Consider the following 21269-nt stretch of genomic DNA (forward strand, 5'->3'; position numbering starts at 1 on the left):
CCCGAATCATTATCACAAAATAATGAGCCTGGAAGTGGCCTTAGTCTAAAAGGAGCATGAGAAGAAATAACAGCAGCAGCAGCAACAACAAATAATTTCTAGTTGAACTCATGAAAGTTGCAGGAGATGGTTTCAAGGAACATCTGTTTAAACTAATCAGAGAAATGGACAGGAGGAGCAAAACATGCCAGTTGATTTGGGCCACTATAACTGTTCTTACAGGCAGAAGGCAAATGCAAAGAGCCTGTGCTTCCAAAATACCAGCAAAAGTTTGGAAAGAAAGGTTGGGATGAAATTTGATGATCAACTGAGATACAATTTGGATTTAGGAAGCAAGGAGGATCCAGGGAACCCATGCTTGTAATCCAAATAGGGACAAAGAGATATCTAGAAATTAAGAAGGAATCACAACTAGGGTTAACTGATCTAGAAAAAGCCTTCGACATCTTGAGCTGGAATAAACTGTTCACTATATTGTCAAGGACTGGAATAGACAATGAGACCCAAGGAATAAGATACCATATATGCTGGAAGTACAACAGCAAGAATCATTCAGTTAGTATCTAAGGGCTAATTTTGTTGATAGTCAGATAGTCAACTGCAGGCACCCCCAAACTCAGCCCTCCAGATGTTTTGGGACTACAACTCCCATCATCCCTAGTTAACAGGACCAGTGGCCAGGGATGATGGGAATTGTAGTCCTAAAACATCTGGAGGGCTGGGTTTGGGGATGCCTGGTCAACAGGGTGCTAGAGGTGTTGCCTAGCAACCAGTCAAAATTGCATGATTCTTGCTGAGGTAACTTGTTCTCTGATTGGCTGGGTAGTTCTGAGGGAGTTCCCTTCCCTGCAAGTGTAGTTGCATGTCGCTCTGCTATGAAAAAGGCTTGTAAATAAAGGAAAACCGCTGACTGGTTTTGTACAGTTTACCCAGTTCAGTATTATCACTTTCTTTTCTCTCTGGGCTCTGCATGCAATCTATACCAGGGATAGGGAACCTAGTGCCCTTCAAATGTTGTTTGACTGCAACTCCCATCAGCCCCAGGTAGCATGGCCAGTGGTCAGGGATGATGGGAGTTGTAGTCCAATAATATCTGGAAGACCCCAGGTTGAAGAATGCTGTTTTAATCCTACCATTCTTTAGGACGGATTGCAGGGCAAGGTCCCCACTTTCATTCTCTCAGCAATCCTGTGACGTACGTTAAGATGAGGTACGCTGGGCTGAGATGCAATGTCTGGTTCGGCTTGTGGGAGCTCCAGAAAGCCTGGTACTGCTTCTAGTATGCCAGCTCTCCACAACCCCTTCTGCCTTCAAGCAACCCAAAGTTTGTGAGCTCAAGAGCTGAACTGAATCAAGCCAATTGCACAATTATTCTTATGTTGAATAATGGTCTCATTTTTTTACTGTTTTGCATAATTTATGCTGCTTCTGTCAGTCACGGGGAGGAGCACACTGAAGCCCCTCCCTCTGACCTTGTGGAATCTAGCCAGTCTTACTCTGACACCTAAGATTCAGCAGGAGTTGCCCTGCAGCCTTCCATTTGCATCCATGGGGACTAGGAACACACTCCACATCCTTGAAAACTGCACTTCTTAGGAAGTTGGGTTCTGTACCACATTGCCCTCCTGCAGAACACAGTCCTCGCCCCTGGCTGTTTGGAGATTAGAACCCAGGCTAACAGTCACAATGATCTGGAAAGATGGCAAACCATTAAAAACACATTGCCTTTGAAACGGGCCCAGCGGGCGATTTACCAAATAGCTTGACAGATCTTCCACAAAAGCACCTGGCCCGTCCCCCACTTTAAAAAGGCTTGCTCCATTTTGCAACTATTAACTCCAGCGAGCTCGCAGCAGTAACAAGAGGGCCTTTTCTGAATGCAGCGGGGATCCTCTGGAAAGATCTGACCGTTTCCCCTTTCGGCTACCTTTTTCCTCTTCCTCCCCCCCCCACGAGGGGTTGTTTTTATTGTCCCCGTCTAATGAAGTAGCGGTTTCACCTGGTCAACCCCACAAGTGGTGCCTGTTCAATGCCATGAATGCAAATACTTGACCCCCTGAGCGGTGGGGCAGCAATTAGTTTAAGCAGGGGGTTCGTGTAACACTTCAAAAGTCTTAATCCGGGCGGCCAGCCTCAGCCCCGGCCTCTGCCAAGAGCCCATTGAGAGCTCTTAATGAGTCTGCAAGGCAAATGCTCGCTTTCAATGCGTTTTGGGGTCACGTCAGATGCTTGAAAAGCTCAACTCTATAAGGCATTGTGTGGCTTTGGAGATTCAGGCCTTTCCCTTTGTCGAGCTGGGGAGGGGGAAGGAAAAAAAGACCCTCGAGCCCCAACTCCCCTTTTTCACAAGGCAGAGACACAAACCATCTTTCAGAGCTGGGACCCTTTGGGCGCTTTGCATATCAATGGGCCTCGGCCTGAATGCAGGCACTCAGCTGAGAAATAGGATCACTATCGGAACTTCCCGGCATTCACGGGCTCTTGGGAATCTTTAAAGCCCTTGCCGGAGAATAATTTGGTCGAATGTCATGGCTGGAAACAAAACCTAAACAAGCAGGGGGCAGTCCATCATGGGGGGTGGGATGCTGGCAAAAAGTGACAACGGAGTCCCCTCAGCTTTGACATCCAACCCCTGGCAGGGCACCTGGCACAGCGCTTCCTTCGAGGCAGGGGGGCTCATTGTGGCCAAGAGGCCTTTTCCTATGGCGGCCTTTGTGGCTGCCCCATATCACTCCAGGATTGCTCTACCCTGCATGTGCCCGCTTGACCACTTTGATCTGCAGAACAGGCACTCATAATACTCATTCTGCACTTGTAAGAAATAAGTACTTTAGCGTGGTGGCACCTACACTTTGGAATTCCCTGCCTGTTGATGTCACTGTGTTATTTTTGGTGTTCATGCACATAAAATAGACCTTCCAAGTGTCCCTATTTTCCAGGGACAGTCCCAGATTTACAGAAGCCATTCTAATTTCTGATTTGATCCTGGAACGTGCCGCTTTTTCTTAGGATGCCCCTATTTTCATTGGAGAAATGTTGGAGGGTATGGAGTTATGCGATTCCCCAAGCCAAGGAGATAAGATACAACCTTTAGAAGACATCTGAAGCCAGCCCTGTATATACAAGTTTTAAAATGTTTAATGTTTCATTATGTTTTTATATATGTTGGAAGCTGCCCAGAGTGGTTGGAGGAACCCAGTGGTTGCAGGAACCCATTATTATTATTATTATTATTATTATTATTATTATTATTATTATTATTATTGAATAAGACAGCCATAGTTTCATTGGCGAAATGTTGGAGGGTATGCATAAAACTTGCAAGCCCCCCCCCCCGCCCCTTTGAGCAGAAAACTAGGCATGTTGTAAAGGTTCCAATCGGACATACATTTGATTCATGTCAAGTGTGGCTTTCTGCTTTTTCGGTCAACAGATTAACTAGCTGTCTGAAGAGGGCTTGTGACTGTGTGCAGTCCTCAAAGAAGGCTGAAGAGTCCTTAAGCGACACCTGTACTAAATTGCTGGAGGACTAAATAGTTTGAGAAAACAAAGACTTGTTAAGTCTCCTGTTACAGTCACTTAAAGCTCATATAACCCTCTCTAGATTTCGCTCCAGGGAATTATTTGTCTCCGGTATTACCTTTCGATCCTGTTCCCAGACGCCTCCACCTTGATCCGTGAGTTTGCACAGCACATGCAGGACAGTGCCTGACACTTAAGAAGAAAAGAGATCTTAAACATTTGGAGTCTATTCAGAGCTTTTGTATTTTCCCTTTTATTAGTTCATATTTCTCACACAAATGTTTTGAGGGGCCATAAAAAAAAACTGGGTTAGTGTTTGCCAGATCTGTCGTGAAAAGAGAACAGCAGGCCTCTTCTCTAAAAGGTTTGCATGGGGATGTTATCCTAGGATGCAGGCCTCCCTACTCTGCAAGGCAAGAGTGAAAGGAACACCCACAATGCTTAAATGTTGTTAGGAGACTCCCTATTCCCTTTACAGGGCTTCAATTCCAAGAGTTCCTAGGGAAGAAGGACTGATCGTTGAACCCTCTGGAAACTGTAGCTATGTGAGAGGAATAGGGATCCCTGAACAACTTTCAGTGCCCTTGACAACCTGCAGTTTCCACAATTCTATGACTGTTCAAAGTGGTGTAAAAGGTAAAGGGACCCCTGACCATTAGGTCCAGTCGTGACTGACTCTGGGGTTGCGGCGCTCATCTCGCGTTATTGGCCGAGGGAGCCGGCGTACAGCTTCCAGGTCATGTGACCAGCACGACAAAGCCGCTTCTGGCAAACCAGAGCAGCACACGGAAACGCCGTTTACCTTCCCGCTGTAGTGGTTCCTATTTATCTACTTGCATCTTGACGTGCTTTCGAACTGCTAGGTTGGCAGGAGCTGGGACCAAGCAACGGGAGCTCACCCCGTCACAGGGATTCGAACCGCTGACCTTCTGATAAGCAAGCCCTAGGCTCAGTGGTTTAACCCACAGCGCCACCCGCATCCCCTTCAAAGTGGTATAATAATGCTTAAAATATGTGGTGCGGAAGTGACTTCAGAGTCCACCACTGAGCCTTTTATGAACCTACCACTTCCTTGCTCAGTGTTCTTTGATCATAGATGCAGATTCTGTGCATGTGGGGGGCAACTTTGTGTGCAGTTGTGCATCTTATGATAGCCATTTGTTGCAGTGGTCAAGTGGGCCAGAACGTGCTGGCCTGCTTGCTCCACATCTTAGAACATTATTAGCCCAGACAGAGGCTCTTCTCACATGCCACTTGGAGAACATTGATCATCTCCGAGGTGGATGAACTGGGAGAGCCGTTAGGAGACTCTTATTCCACTCAGTGGTCCTCGGGGAGAGGGACTGATTCTTAAACTAGTCCTGGGGGAAACAGGGTTCTCCTAATCACTCTCAGCTCCGTTAACAAATTACAGCTCCCAAAATTCTTTTGGAGAGGGAGCTATGCCTGTTTATGGGATCCTAGTATGGTGTGAATGTGGCCTTAGTTCTGCCCAGAGCACACCAATTGAAATCAATGGCTCAACATTAGTTCTGTCCATCAATATCAAAAGGCATACCCTGAGCAGGACTAAAGTTGGATTCACCCCAAAGGATGTGTGGAGAAGAACATACAGTGGTACCTCTACTTCTTACGAATTTAATGCGTTCCGAACGCACATTTGTAAGTCGGAAAAATTTGTAAGTCGAATCCCATAGGAATGCATTGGGAGAAAAAATATAAGTAGAAGCAACCCTATCTAAAAATTCGTAAGTAGAAAAAATCCTATCTAAACCACATCCAAGATGGTGGACGGAGCTCCATTCGTAAGTAGAGGTACCACTGTAGTAGGCTGTGCCATTAGTCAAGGCTGTGATCTGTGTTCTTCCTCCCTTGCCCGCATTCTCATTCACTCCCACCGCTTCAAAAACTTCCATGTCTTGTCTATATTAGCCAGGTTTATTCAGCAGAATATTTCGTCAGATCTGAGTTTCCTGGACTTGATCTCTTATGTTGCGGGTGGTGGTTAAAAAAACAAACAAAACAAAACAAAACTTAAATACTTTCTCTCTACTCGGTAAGCATACATTTCTTCCTTACTGGCAAGAGGTGATATAAATTATAAAGAAAAGGAGATGTCCCCCCTGACCCGAGACCCATTTCAGATACCCCATGCCCTACGACTGTGTGGGGAAGGGGCCTGCAGCATTCAACAGGCTGCTGGGAAGAGGGCCATTCCGCCCTCTAGCAAGTTCAACTTCCCCCCTGACACATGAAGGGGTCTCTCCGTCAGTCCCAGCCAAAGTCCTGGCCCGTCATCTGGTAGAATTTCATGTTAAAGGGTCTGTAGAACTCCTGCAGGCGGCGGATGACCTGCGGGTCGATTTTGGGGTGCGGCCTCCCTTTGGATTTCCCCAGGCACCGGGGTCGGCTGCTCCCTTCGGGCTTCTTCAAGCAAGGGAAGCCCTTAGTCTCGTTGAAGTAGAAGTGCTTGTCTGTCACCACCCGCTTGATCCCCAGAAAGTCTTGGACACGGGCCATCTCCCCGGCTGGGTCGCTCACCAGCCTCTCCCCGCTGACAAAGAGGAACTTGGACAGGGGGAAATACCGCAGCCAGCTGTCCAGGTGTTTGGCATAAATGCCGATCCGCACGGCACTCCAGGTGGTGTCGATGAGGCCCGTGCTGATGTTCTTGAAGGCCAAGGCTTGGAAGCTAGGGATGGTGGGGTTCTTGGAAAGAGTCTGCGTGTAGTCTGAAATGGCCCGCGTCACCGGGTTGCGCACCACCACAATCAGCTTGGTGTCCCTGGACATGTTGTAAATGCGCCGGGGAGCTTCCTTGGTCACAAAGTAGCTCGGCGTCTTCTCCATGGTGATCTGTCCCTCCAAGGTGCGGGGCATCAAGTTTCTGGGGAAATAAAAGGGCATTGGTAAGGATCCTGCCTTGATAATTCTACATTCTTCAGACCCCCCAGCAGCTCTCTGTGGGTGCAATCAGATACGAATAAGATCGCATTGGTTTTCTTTTTTTTCTTTTTCTTTAAAAAAAATATGTATCATTGATTTATCCACAGACACAAAAAGTGCTAGCCTAAGGAAACCAAAGAATTAAAAAGCATAAAGAACTGCAGCCTGGAAGGACGAAAGTACAAAGATATAGCACAGATCATAGCTGCCAAGTTATCCCATTTTTTAAGGGATTTTCCCTTATGCTGAATAGGCTTCCTCGCGAGAAAAGGGAAAACTTGGCAGCTATGAGCACAGATCCGATGGGATAATCAAGTATTAACTTATGTAAAGATTCTCTTTACAAATAATAAAGACAAATAAAAATATAAGTATTCTCTACCTGTGAGTTCCATACTGCTTTGGTTTTCCTGATTATAATGCAAGTAGGGTTGCCAGACTCAATAGTGGACAGGACTTCTGTGCTTTTAATTGCCCTGCTCTCTTTTGAGTCAGGAAACCTTAAAGAGAAACCAGCAGACCCTTTGTTTAATTTCCAAGCCCTTTGGTTTCTCTTTAAGGTTTCCAGACTCAAAAGAGAGCAGGGCAATTAAAGGCACAGAAGTCCTGTCCTCTATTGAGTCTGGCAACCCTAAATGCAAGTGCTTCTGTCCTGTTTTCTAACATTTCTTTCACACTGCATTGACTGTTGTATTAGGGGGGGGGGGACTGTGGCTTTACCAATCTACTGGTATTGCATCAAGACTGCAACAAGGAGTTTTTAATTTACTTTTTTTTAATTTTCAGAACAATATATATACTGAAAAACAAATAATAATGCTATTTTAAAGCCAGATTTTTTTTTTAAAAAAATGCACATATACGAATATGAGAGAATTTGTCCACGCAGTTTTCTTATTTGTTGAATCATCTGTTCAGTTCTCCAGATTTCCACATTGATTTGTGGATATATATTTTAAGTCAGCAGGAAAACCTTCTGGTATTTTATTTTGAATTCCCCCTAATATAATGCATCTTACTGTCACCAATATATTTGCTTTAATGTGCCTTTCCTGCTGATATATGCATGGGAGAACTGAATTGCAAAATTCAGAGATGGTCAGATTTCACAGGGGAACTGCGTTTCGGTTTCCGTATTGTTTCGGGGGGTGGTGGTGGTGGAATTAAATGTGAACAGAATTCAGTCCCCCCCCACCTCACACCAGATACACTGCATTGCAGTAGCCTAATCAGGAGTTACCAGAGCATGCATTAGTGCTATGGAACAATTAACTTTCCCCAGCTGTTGTGAGTCTGTTGCAGCATAACAACAAAGAGGACTTGGAGTCTTTGTTGGGTGTATATTCCCTTTTGGTGCTGTAAGGACAGAACCCTCCCCTGTGTCTGTGTGTGGCTTGCCACCTGGAGCTCTTTTACAAACAAAAAAACAAGACCTGCATTCATGCTTGAAAGCTGTGATGACCTGTTGGGCATTCTTGATAAACTTGAAAACAAGCTCTCTGGGTATCAGCCCCAGCCTTGAAGTGAGTAATAATCTTGGGAGCTGCAAAGATAACACTTCCTAGACGCAGAAGGGAGCGGGCACTCCAAATTGGGCACGGTTTGAAGAGCCAGGTCACAAGGCGATACAATGCCGTGTCCTCAAGCTACCAAATCAAATTGCTCTTCCAAGACCGGGCAATCAGCAAACACTGACAGCTCTTGCTAACTGGCTGAGGTTTCTGGCACGGCGCAGGTTTAAAAAAGGGGCCATTGTTCTTCCGTTCCACGGCGCCTCCAAACAACAGTTTGTTCTCCTGTCACTTCATGACTTATCTGCCAGCCTCCTCCTCAGGAAAACGAGACCCACTTAAAAGTGTTCCCAAGATGTTGGCGCCTCTCTGACTGGAGTGCAGCAAACGTGGGATGAGCAAAAGGGAGCAAAGTGTGGTGGCTGGTGCAAAGTTGGAGGGTCGTAACTCAGTGGCAAAGCTCCTGCCTTGTATGCAGAAGGTCACAGGTTCAATACCCAATGGCACCTCTAGGTAGGACTGGCAATGCCCCCTGCCCGAAATCCTGGAGAGCTGCTGCAGTGTAGACAATACTGAGCTACTTGGACCAAGGGTCTGACTCAGTATGAAGCAGCTGCTTGTGTTCCTTCCCATGTACCTCAGCTCAGCGGTAGTATTTTCCTTGGGCTCTTCCTATTCCATTGTTCCTCTTTGGCGTCAATGCATCTACTTCTGACTTGCCATTATCAACCTACTGTTTATTCACATCATTCCCTACCTCCCCACCCTTTCAGTTTCTGGACCCTCTTCCCTTCAGATTCAGATCAGAGAGCTGATGTTATGGTTAGAGTGTTGAACTAGGGTTCAAATCCCCACTCAGCCATGAAGCTCTTCAGGTGACCATGGGCCAGTCACTCACTCTCAACCTAACCTACCTCAAAGGGTTGTTATGAGGATAACATGGGGAGGAGGAGAACTGTGGATGCCACCTTGAGCTCCTTGGGAGAAAGGTGGGATATCAGTGCAATAATTTTAATTGAAATTAATTATTTTTTTAAAAAAATCCCCTTGCTATATATCAGCAGTGCAAAGCTTTATCCCATCTGAAGGCTCTGTGCAATGCAATATATATATAAGCGAGTCTACAGTGGTGCCTCGCTTAACGAATGCCCTGCTTAACGAAATTTCCACTTAATGAAAGGATTTTTCGAGCGGAGGTTGCCTCGCTAGACGACTTCGTTTTATGAAAAATCCGTCTAGCGAATCGCGGTTTCCCATAGGAATGCATTGAAATTCAATTAATGCATTCCTATGAGCAAAAAAAATTTCAATGCATTCCTATGGGATTCGCTAGACGAATTTTTCGTTATAAGAAAAGACCCGTGGAATGAATTAAATTCGTCTAGCGAGGCACCACTGTATTTCCCTGAAAGGATCTGAATGACTTGTCCGAATTATATCAATGCAGGAAGTGAGCAGAACATCTATGAACATACCATGGCATCATAGCAGTTCTGCCAATAGCTGGAGATGGTGGACAAATGACAGGCAGGGTTTAGTGTATTAAAATATTTCGTCAAACATTCACAATTCCTAACCAGCCAAAAACCATACAGCCATACTGAAGGGGAATCTTCCCCTTGCAACTAATATTCGCGGGTTATACTCTTTTTCCATACATGGTCAGAGCCTTAAAAATAAAATAAAATCAGTCATGCTCCTGCTCTCTTCCTCGCCGCCCCCCACCACATCCCACGGCCACGGCTTCCACATGTCAAACATTAACGCTCTGCGTTCTTTCAGATCCGGGCTTTGGTCACAGGACATTTCTGAGGGGTGGGGACGGCCGTGAACCCATTTCAACGAGACTTTTGGGAGTGGAGCCAAGTTCCCCTTCCCCCACTGGAAAAGGAATACCAAACAGTTCAGTTGCATGTCAATTATTTTAATGACGATCAGATGTCAGAAATTAGGAAAGATCTGGGGGAGGGAGGGGTGTGTGAGAAGGAATAAGTTTAGCATGTACATACATATGTGAAATGTGTCAGAAAAACTTTCCTGTTTGGGAAAAAAACTTCTGGAGGATATTCACATTCAGACAATATGCTTCTCCTTTCCTGTAATACTGTTGTTTGTTTGTATCCAGGGCTGCACAGAGTTTCACTTGCACAGCTTCTTCTCTTTTCCCTGCGAACCCCTAAATGTTCTCTGGAGCTGATTTTGAGGGTGCCTGTGGGTGGAGCTGGAGGGGTCAGGCGAGCTAGGGGGAGAAGAGGGGGTCTGTTGCAGGAGCAGAGATGCAGTGTTGGAAGCAGCCACATAATAAGATATAAAAATATTATTCAGTTCGGTGTTGCTAGCTTTTCCACAGGAGTCTTGTGACTCTGCCAGCACCGGCTACTCGACGACATTGACAGCAAAAGATTGTGCTCGCTTCCATGCTTTGGAAAAACACTCATGCAGGAAATCTGCACTGAAGATGCTGACAAAATTTCATGAGAACACACACACACACACACACACACACACACACACACGTGCATTGATGTGAAAAAGTAGCAAACTGAACCATAGCTGCCAAGTACCCCGTTTTCCCTGGGAACCCCCCGTTTTTTCATACCGTTTCCCGGCGGTCCCCCATATCAGTTCGTCTCCCGTTATTCTCCCTTATTCCGCTCCTGCCGGCGGCCATTTTTTTCTGCTTTGCCCATCTATGGCTGGTGCCGGAAGTCGCGCCTACGCATGTCCGGAAGTGTGTAGACGAGACTTCCGGAGTTGGCGCCGGCCATTTTCGGTGCCCATAGATGGGCAAAGCGACACTGGAAGTTGCGTCTACGTAAAGATTTGAAAAAGGAGAAACCGAAATAATGAGATGTAATCATCATCATCATCATTAGACAGCCCCACACAAAGCGTGTTACAGTAATTGAGTCTTGACGTAATGAGTGAATTGTCATAGGCTGTCTGAGTCAGGACGATGCAGGTGGAGGATTGGCCGAGAACCTGGGCGGCTAAGCAAGGACAGGGGGGTGAGGCTTCCCTCAACCAGCTCTCTTGTCTCATCTGTCCCCAGAATGAGAGCCACATGTCCTGCCTCCCTCTCCGCCCCTCCCCTCTTCATCTGACACTCCTATGGTGCTCATTGCACTGCCTACCTTGTTGCCGTCGGATGCAACAAGTAGCTCTGCCTACCTCAAGGGAAAAGGTTCTCCCATCCCAGCCACCTCTCAGGAGGCAGAGAAACATTCTCCATCACCTAGGTCTAGAAGGAACCAAAAGAGAAGAGAGCCTACTAGGCGTAGCGAGAGATTTCAGAAATGCTTACTGCCCGAAAATGAGCCTGGCCCATTCCTATATATAGGATGCCAAGGGGTGTGACAGTGTCAGATCAACGTCTAAAACTTTGGCAGTTGGAGCACCTGCCTTTGTTGCAGCTGAATTTGGGATTAACCGTGTGCATTGCCTGGAGCGCCTTAAGCCAGCAATTTGCATGTGCACCGCAGTGATCTAAGCATTAAAGCCTTTGGAAAGAATCCTTCTTCAGGTCTTTGTTCTTCAGCAACTGGGAGCCAGGACATGAATGAGCTGCTGTGCTCAGGCGAAACAGGTCTAGGAATGGTAGCAGGTGGTGTACCAGCTAAAGTTGGTAGAAGATGCCCCTCCATTCCATGTACTGAAGCTGAATGGGCCAGCAGTTTAGACAGGGTCTTCCGACAGGCTAGCATAGGGGAGAGTAGGAAGGGTGATACACACAGCTCTGTACTGAGTCCCATGACTGTCACCCTTGTGCATCTGCCACTTGAGGAAGCCGCCTCACTCTGCCTAATGGTAGGGACCGGCCCTAGTTTGTGTTACCACTGTGATCTACATGGACATGGATTTTGTTAGCGATCGTAACACAGTGGTATAATAATATGAGCTATTCCACCAGAGGCCCAGATCAAGGGTGATGATCTCAAGGACACCAGTGCTTTTCGGAAAGAATAATGTATGAAAGAAAGGGAAGGCCATTATTGATCCTTGGTTAAAATCAAAGCTTGTTCCAGTTTCATTTGAGCATCTTCAAGACAGATTCAGGACTGATAAAAGAAAGTCCTTCTTCACACACTGCAGAGTTAAACTATGGAACTCGCTCCCCAAGAAGGCTGTGATGGTCACCAGCTTGGGTTGCTTTCAAAGAGGACTGGGCAAATTCATGGAGAAGGCTATCGATGGCTACCAGCCACAATGACTATGTTCTTCCTCCACTGTTGGAAACAGTAATTGTTTCTGAATACCAGTTGCTGGAAACTGCTGTGGTCTTGTGCTCAGGTCCTACTTGCCAGTTTCTCATGGGCATCTGGTTGGCCACTGTAAGAACAGGATGCTGGACTAGATGGGCCACTGGCCTGATCCAGCAGAGCTGTTCTTATACTATTATGCTACACAGACAAATATGATTCCTTTAAATATAGAGGCCCTCTTCAGCTTCCTCCTGTGTTTGCTCTCAGCTGCATCGCATCTGAGCTCAGCCACACCAGTTTCTCCTTCACCCAAAAGACTCTCCAATCATCACTTTATTGTTACGCCAATAAATATTTACTGAGCGCTCAATGGCTTTTGTTCTTCATTTAGCGAAATGCAAGTTGTAAGTGTAACTGTTAAGGGCTCTTTTCTCCAGCCAGGCATTTTCACAACTATAGAGCACCTGTCTTAATGATGGATGGGTAAATCACTCCGTGTTAAGTGCTTAATCAATGCTGGCTGTTAAGGGGCCAGCGAGGGCTGGTCTTGAGGCTGCCAGTGGCACAGAGCTGGGAGCAAAGAAACAAAAACACCCCACATAAAGCCAGGCCGAGCTCTAATTCCTTTATTAATTCTCTCCTTTACGCCTTCTGCTAAGACCTAGTTTGTTCCTTGACACCTTATTCTTAGCTGCCTTCAGTTTGAGACCCCAAGGGATTGAAGGGTGGAGGATAGAGCCCTTGAATAATTAGGGGCTCTAGAATATGTGTGATCAGGGCTGGCACAATGCTGACTACGATGGGCCCAGTGCCAGCTCCAAGCTACTGATTCCTGGATGATGATGATGATGATTATGGCTTTCTCCCAAGTTGGGATTCCAGGTGGCTTGCAACATTTAAAAACAACATTATAAAACACAAAGTAATAAAAGCAAACTAGTTAAAAACAATAACTAAAATACAGCAAAACACATTTGGAAGCAACAATTAAAACGCAGTGGCTAGCATCATCTGCATCTTCCCCAAGCAAAGCCTTTCAGAACAGGAAGGTCTTAGCTTGCTGCTGGAAGGATAAAAGGGGGAGCCAGTCTAACCCCTCCTGGGAGGGAATCCCACACTCTGGGCGCAACCACAGAAAAGGCTCTATCTTGTGTCACCCCCAACTGTGCTTCTGATGTTGATGGGAACTGAGAGGCGGCGCTCACTCGAGGATCTCAGCACCCAGTCAGGTTCATAGAGGGAGATATGATATTTCAGGTAGCCTTAGCCCAATCTATATAGGGCTTTATAGATCACAACCCTGAATTATTCCTGGAAATGGACTGGTAGCCAGGGACTTATTTGCTTATTTATTTATTTATTTAAAAATATGTATACACAAATAGAAATGTTAGTATGTAAATTCATGAACTTGACCAATGGCTGGTTTTTTAAAAACCAAACAGAACACATACACATTTTCAAAATAGGGATATCATATCCAAATCTCAGTTTATTATCAAGTTTTAGAGTAGTGTGCATGTGCTCCAGAATTTGCACATCATTCAGAAATGTCCAGATTGCCTAAACCTTTCACAAAAGGGTCATCAGTAAAGGCATCATAATAAATGAGACAGTTGCTGGTGTGATAGTTCGTCCCACTGAGCAACTTAGATACCCCATTCTGCACCGGCTGCACCTTCTGAGCCAACCTTGAGGGTAGCCCCACATGAAGCGTGTTACAGTAGTCCAATCCTGAGGTTATGAAAAAAATGGGTCATACGGCACCTTCCACTTTGGCATAATGGTCAGAGTGTCAGACTAGGGTATGGGAAACCTGGGTTCAAATCCTCATTCGGCCATGAAGCTCACTGGGTGATGCTGGGCCAGTCACTGCCTCTCAACCTAACCTACCTCACAGGGTTGTTGTGGGGATTAAATGGGGGGCATGGGGGGAACTATGTAAGCCACCTCGAGCACCTTGGAGGAAAAGGTGGGATAGAAATGCAATAGATAGATATATAATTAATTGGCAACTCTAGGTGATACATTTTCCATCCCTTTGTAGGATCCTCCTTGCTCTCTTCTGACTCTTGCTTCAGCTTACCAACTGCCGTTGTGAAATCGGGAGCCCACCGCTGAATGCAAGCATTGTTTATCTTCTGCCACAACCCCACCCCACCTTACCCTATAGCCTTAGGTGGTCTTTGGCACCTCTTGGCCCCACAGAATCCCCCTCCCCCTGTGCCAGGGGAGCTGTTGCTTTGTTGGGTCAAAGCCAAGAAGAGGAAACGGAGCTAAACAGCTGCCCAGGAGGCCTTTGCTAATCACTACTTTTCCTTCTTCCTGAGAAGCAATATGGGATAATCATAATGACTTATATAAAAAAACACACACACACAGCAGTTTGATCTGGAGCCAATCTGTCTCATTATGTCGGCCTGTACAATATGCAGACTTCTTTGATGTGCAAAGCAATGGGAGATGCACTCCATAAATCTGAATGGGGGCGGCAACAGCTCGTTGCAGCCCAGCCAAGCACCGATGGCCTTTCTCAGCCTCTTCTCTGGGAACTTATGCTTTGCAATGCTTAAATATTTCCCCGTTAGCAGAAGGAGTTAAGAACTGCCTTACACGATTAGCACAAAGGCTGACCTAGAACAGCCAACCTGCAGCTCTCCAGGGATTTTGGACTATGATTCCCACCCACTCGCTGGCATCCTACAGCCTGTGCTGGATGGGGATGAAGGAAGATCTTACCCAGAGTTCCCTGTGATAGTTGAGATTCCTGCATTTCAGGGAGTTGGACTAGATGATCCTCGGGGACCCTTCCAACTCTACAACTCTATGATAAACCACTCCGAAAACTGTAGCTTTGTAAGGGGAATAAAGGTAAAGGTAAAGGGACCTCTGACCATTAGGTCCAGTCGTGGACGACTCTGGGGTTCTGGTACTCATCTTGCTTTATTGCCCTAGAGATCCGCCGTTTGTCCGCAGACAGCTTCCGGGTCACGTGGCCAGCATGACTAAGCTGCTTCTGGCGAACCAGAGCAGTGCACGGAAACGCCATTTACCTTTCCGCCGGAGCGGTATCTATTTATCTACTTGCATTTTGATGTGCTTTTGAACTGCTAGGTTGGCAGGAGCAGGGACCGAGCAATGGGAGCTCACCCCATCACAGAGATTCGAACCGCTGACCTTCTGATCGGCAAGCCCTAGGCTCTGTGGTTTAGACCACAGCGCCACCCGCGTCCCTTTGTAAGGGGAATAGGGGTTTCCTAAGAACTCTCAGCACTATTAACAAACTATACTTCCTAGAAGTCTTTGGGGGAAGCCATGACTTTTTAAAGTGGTATTATATTGCTTTAAATACATGGTGTGGGAGTGGCCTTTGCTGTGACTGCTCTCTCCTCTTTAATAAGATTAAATATCACCTACTGAGGCCCTTATTCGTGTGCCTCATCCATGAGAAGTCTGGAGGGTAGCAATACAAGAACAGGCCTTTTCTGTAGCGGCTTTCCGTTTGTGGAATGCTCTCCCCAGGGTGGTTTGGCTGGTGCCTTCATAATACACCTTTAGGCACCAGGTGAAAATGTTCCTCTTTAACCAGGCCTTTGGCTGATTGACATTAAAATGTTTTGGGAAGGGGGCAATTGTAGGGTTGTTGTTTTTATTTCAATAATGTCTTTTGTGCTTTTATATCATGACTTTATCTTGTGAGCCACCCTGAGACCTGCGACTGTAGGGCGGTATACAAATTCTAATCATCATCAACTCTTTATGATTCTTGTAGGCCATCTTAGGGCTCATCCATACTTCTGCTTCTCCCATGCCTAGAAAGCACGGGTCTGACCAGTTTTCTTCTTGCCCTGTACTTTCTAACCACAGGCCCAAGCAGTTATGCCTTTTCCAACATGTTGGAAATGTAAGAACGCAGAAGGAACCTTTTACCATATGTGGTGGACGTGCCCCCAAGTAAAGAACTTCTGGGAAAAGATTTATAATGAAATGAAAAAGGTGTTGAAAAACACCTTTATTAAGAAACCAGGAGTGTTTTTACTTGGAATAGTCAGAGAGGAATTAACAAAAAAAATACTACGTTTTTTCTGTATGCCGCAACAGCAGTGGGGATTTTATTGGCTAAGAATTGGAAGAGTGAAGACCTACCTACAGTGGACGAATGCCAGATGAAGATGACAGAATTTATGGAACTGGCTGAATTGACCGGGAGACTTCGTGATCAGAGAGAAGAGTCGGTGGAAGAAGATTGGAAGAAATTCAAAGTTCATTTAAGAAATACTTGCAATATTGGAAATGTTTAATATAAGATTTGGAAGTACAGGGAGGTTGTAGAGGAGGATTTGTAGAGGTATAGTAGTATATTAAGATTTAGATATAAGTGTTAAATAAGAATTGAAATCTTGTTACGGAATTAATAAGAGGTGAAAATGGTTAGTTAAGGTAAAAATAAGATGACTGAAGTATGATATAGAAATTACTAAGGATGATATACAATGAAACGCAGCAAGGAGGGACATGAGGAAGTCAACAATGTCAGGACACATGAATGATAAATACTGTATGGTTGTTTTTTCTTTTGGTATTTTGTATTTTTGTGTTTTGTATTGTTGTATTTTCGTGTTTTATATGTTCTTTTCAGTTTTATAAAACCAATAAATATATTTGAAAAAAGAAAGAAAAGAAAACCTGCTCTTTAGTACTGAATCACAGCAAACGCCATTTCGGAGGAAATCTGATGGATGTTTGCTCCAATTTAGTGGTAAATTTTAGTGAGTATTTTCGTTGTTCCCGCAAGAGGACAATGACAATAAAGATATCTTAAACAGTGGGTTTCTCCAGGGGAAAGCAGCAGGGCAAGTGGAAATTTGGGTGAGCCCTTATAGGTTGGTACACTACCCATAAAGCCCACTGAAAGCAATTCTCCCCCCCTCAAAGAATTCTGGGCAATGTAGTTTATCCTTTAGAGAGTTACAATTCTCAGTAACTTAACAAACTACAGTGCTCAGAAATCTTTGAGGGGAGAAATGTGCTTCGAATGGGGTTTAAGGTTGCAGCCTTATTCAAGGACAAGTTGAACTGCAGATGTGAATAGGCAGCACGGCTTTCAAAAGGCTAGATCTGAGTTAGGGTTTTGTGCTGTGAGTATCAGTTTCGGAACCAACAAGGGAATCACGAGCAGAGAGAAATTCAGGAGCCATCCAGTGAATGAGTCAGCCAGAAGAAAATAATTTTGCTTCTGAACTCCTTTGATCTTGCCTCTTGCCCACGTAGAGAATGGAGGCAGCTGTACTAAGCAACAGGTTCAACATCGCCCAGCAAAGATTTATTAGGGTTTATGCTTCTTTCCCACCTTATCCCTTTGGCACGTAGGGTCGGTAATGTTTCCTTCTTTCCTGGTTTAGAAAGTTTATTCTTTGCCTTTAAATGGATTAACTGGCTGCTTTGAATAACAAATTGGTCATTTGCCATGTTTGACATTAGTTGTAGAGCTAATATAGAGAGTTAGGAAAGCAGGTGGGTGGGGGGCATAGATGATGACACAGAGGTCACATTCACACCATACATTTAAACCACTTTAAACACTCATTGGTTCCTCCAGAGAATCCTGGGAGCTGAAGTTTGTTAAGGTGCTGAGAGTTGCTAGGAGACCCTCATTCCCCTTCCCAGAGTTGCAGTTCTGGAAAGAGGTTTTGATTGTTAAACCATTCTGGGAACTGTAGTTCTGGAAGGGCAATGGGGGTCTCCTAGCAACTCTCAGCATTATGGGTGCTCATTTCACTCTTTTACTTGCCTTCCTTTTCCCCACAAAGAGCTACAATTTCCATACTGTAATTCCCTGTGACAAAAGACTGATCGTTAAGCAACTCTGGAAATCTGGAAATTCTCTGTGAGGAGAATTAATTATTTAGGGGTGGGAAGAACCCATGACTACTTAAAGTGGTGTCATAGTGTTTTAAATGCTTGATGTGAATGTGGTTCTGTCCCGGTTTCTAACATTCCTTTTGCATGGTTTTTCCTGTTGCATTATGGAAATGTGTAGCTTTTGGCTTGATATACCGCCATGCCATACTACATTTCATTCACATCTGTGGTTTGACACAACATCGGCCCTGACTGGACATGTTGCCACCCTTCTGTTCCTCCAGGATTTCCCCCAGGGGGGAAACCATATATTATCCCATTTTCCCTCCACATGACATGATGCACGAAAACGGTGGGAAAATTACAGAGCAAAACTCTCATGACTTTCCAGACTAACAGGGTTGCAAATAGTTTTCTTTTTCTTCCTGGAAGCAATTAAGATGTAAATGAGGGCTAAACTTCCTCTAGATTTTCAGAAGTGACCTTTACGTCATTTGAAAGATCATGTAAAATGCGAAAATTATCACATAGGCACGTCCTGCAAATACCGTGTTATTAGGAGGTCTGTTCTGCACAATGTAAGAACTGTAGCTGCTACCCTTTGGAATTCCCTCCTGTTAAATCTTAGACAGCCACCTTCTCTTATATCTTTCCACTGCCTGCCGAAGACCTTCCTCTTTCAAGAAGGCTTTTAAACAGAGATCTTGCCCACTCTGCAGCTGTATTGGAATTGTTTTTAAGATGCTTTAAATCTGTTTTTTTTTACTGTTTTATCACTTGCCGTTGACTGCCCTGGGCCCATTTGGGAGGGAGGGCAGGGTGTGAATTGAATTAACTAAACAACAACCTTTCATGCTTGCCCAGGTGGAGAGATATCTGTGTTCAAAAGCTCTGACTTTGGCATGGACAGAATGTACAATGTACAAAAGGGAGTTGCGTCTGTTGCCCTGCTCAATTTTGCCTCTGACCCTGCCCACCACTGGCATGTGCCCCCCAAAAGGTTGGCCATGAGACATTGCAGCCCTTGGGCTGGAAAAGGCTGCCCACCCCTGGCCTACAGGAACAACCACAGTCCCCTCAACCCCACAGTTTTGCCCTACTCTACCGACCAAGCAGAGAGTTTTAGATATAATATTACACACAGCTACTGTGTGCCGATTTATGGAATAATTTATGTCCTTTCCAAATGTTTTTCTGGGTTCCTCATTGAAAATTTTTTTTAGTAGTACAGGAAAATGATTCTTTCCATGTGTTCCTTCCGAATGTTTTTTTAAAAAATCACTCAGCAAACACAAGCTTAGGAACTAAATCAATCATTCTGCTTAACGTGCAATAAAATGTTCATTATCAAGTGGGGGCAGGGGAAAAAAACCCCAGGCTGTGATGTCATTTGAGATACTGGAAAGGACTGCATTAAACCAGGCCAGTAAATCCTTCCAGCCTATCTCGAAAACACACGAGCGCATTCATTCAGCTCAAAAAGTGGAGGAATGTAATATTCCGCCCAGACTTCTTTCCCTTTTTCTTTCAATAATAAAACACGACACTTCAGATTTATTTTATACGCCATAACATTTCTTGCTTCAAATAAACTCAGGAGGGAAACTCGCAAGATGCACTAACAAGCTGGGAAACCCTCATTGCGTTCAGAATTGCCTCTTCCAATGCAGCTGTGGAAAAGCAGCTCTCTCTCTCTTTTTTGATGATGTGGGCTGATTAAAAACCGATTTTAAGAATTCCCCACACAAGGAAAAAAGCTGCTTTGCATATATAATGTAACACCTTGGCTGGAAGAATAAATTCCTTCAGCAATGGAAGACGCCCACCGGAGACCAACTTCTGTTTATAAAAACCAGGAACTACCAGAATAGTGAATGGAACATGGGTGGTCAGAAGAGCTTGGAACACCTCTCTGCAAATCTCTTTCTCCCCTGGCCCAGTGAGCAGCAGCACTCAGCTGTATCTCACAGGTCTCTGTTCCATGTTATCTTCAGCAATAGCGGAAGCAACACAGTGAAGCCAGCCAGCCTCTTCCTGTGCTGTGCAGTAAAACTGGGGCAGTAGCATCTGAATAAGCCAAATTCACACTGGACACCTTAAAATCAACAGACTTTAGGGGACAAGGATGTAGCTCAGTAGTAGAGCATCCGTTTTACATGTAGATGCCAGTTTCAACCCCTGCTATCTCCAGGTATTTCTGCCTGAAATCCTAGAGAGCCACTGCCAATCAGTGCAGACAATCGTGAGCTGGATGAAGATGAAGACGTTAGATTTTCGGTATATACTGCCGCTTATCAAAAGATCTCAGGGTGGTTCACGAGTTAAAAATGCAAGATAAAAGCACAAATAAATAGTTAAAACAGAAACAACAAAGCAACGACCCCCTTCCACAAACACATTTAAAAGGCGGTAGAATATAAGAAGCCAAAGGCATGGTTGAAGAAGAACGTTTTCGCCTGGCACTGTAATATACTCAAACTGTCTTGGCACGATGAGCAACCGGGCTGCCTAATTCTGTACCACCCAAAGTTTCTGAACCGTCTTCAGAGGCACCTACATATAACGCATTGCAGTTCAGTTGTACCTTGGATCTCAAACGGCTTAGTAGCCGAACTAATCGGCTCCTGAGTGCCTCAAACCCAGAAGTAGGTGTTGAAGCTGAACTTCCGACACAGCTTCCGTGGCTTCCGATTGAGGGCAGGAAGCTCCTGCAGGCAATCAGAAGCCGCGCCTTGGTTTTCGAACGGTTCCGGGAGTCAAATGGACTTTGTGAATGGATTAAGTTGAAGATCCAAGGTACGACTGTAATCTAATTTAGAGTTTACCAGAGCATAGACAACAGAAGTTAGACTATCCCTGTCCAGATAAGGGCACAACTGGACCACCAGCCAAAGCTGATGGATGGCACTCTGAAGGAAGCTTCTTATGCTCCTACGTAATCAGTTAAACAAACTGCAGGAAGTGGCATCACCAGCAGTCCATAGGCATCTAATGGTGTGCAAATCGAGAGAACTGTATGTGGCAATGCAATGGCCTGTAGCACCTCCGAAATAAGGCTATGAAGTTGGAACCGCTGAGCCTGTGCCAAAAACTTATGGTAGACAACAGGGGTGCCAACTTGAATAAAATATTAGGGGGCGGGGTTTCTCAGGTAAGTCCCACTCCGTATAATTGATCGCATGATGCAGCACATGCACATCATTTGAATGGCAATACCCACCAACTT

General features: G+C 45.2%; 1 protein-coding gene across 1 annotated transcript in view; it reads right to left on the reverse strand.

The window, feature by feature from the left end:
• Positions 1 to 3747: 3747 nt before the first annotated feature.
• HS3ST6 (heparan sulfate-glucosamine 3-sulfotransferase 6) overlaps positions 3748 to 21269 on the reverse strand; it is a 75277-nt gene continuing 57755 nt past the window's right edge. Inside the window, exon 2 of the mRNA XM_035132329.3 lies at positions 3748 to 6409. Coding sequence (XP_034988220.3) covers positions 5791 to 6409 — 619 coding nt within the window. The 3' untranslated portion in view covers positions 3748 to 5790. The remainder of the gene's footprint in view (positions 6410 to 21269) is intronic.

This window comes from Zootoca vivipara, chromosome 13 (assembly GCF_965207765.1).
Source record: "Zootoca vivipara chromosome 13, rZooViv2.hap1.1, whole genome shotgun sequence".
Taxonomy (NCBI): domain Eukaryota; kingdom Metazoa; phylum Chordata; class Lepidosauria; order Squamata; family Lacertidae; genus Zootoca; species Zootoca vivipara.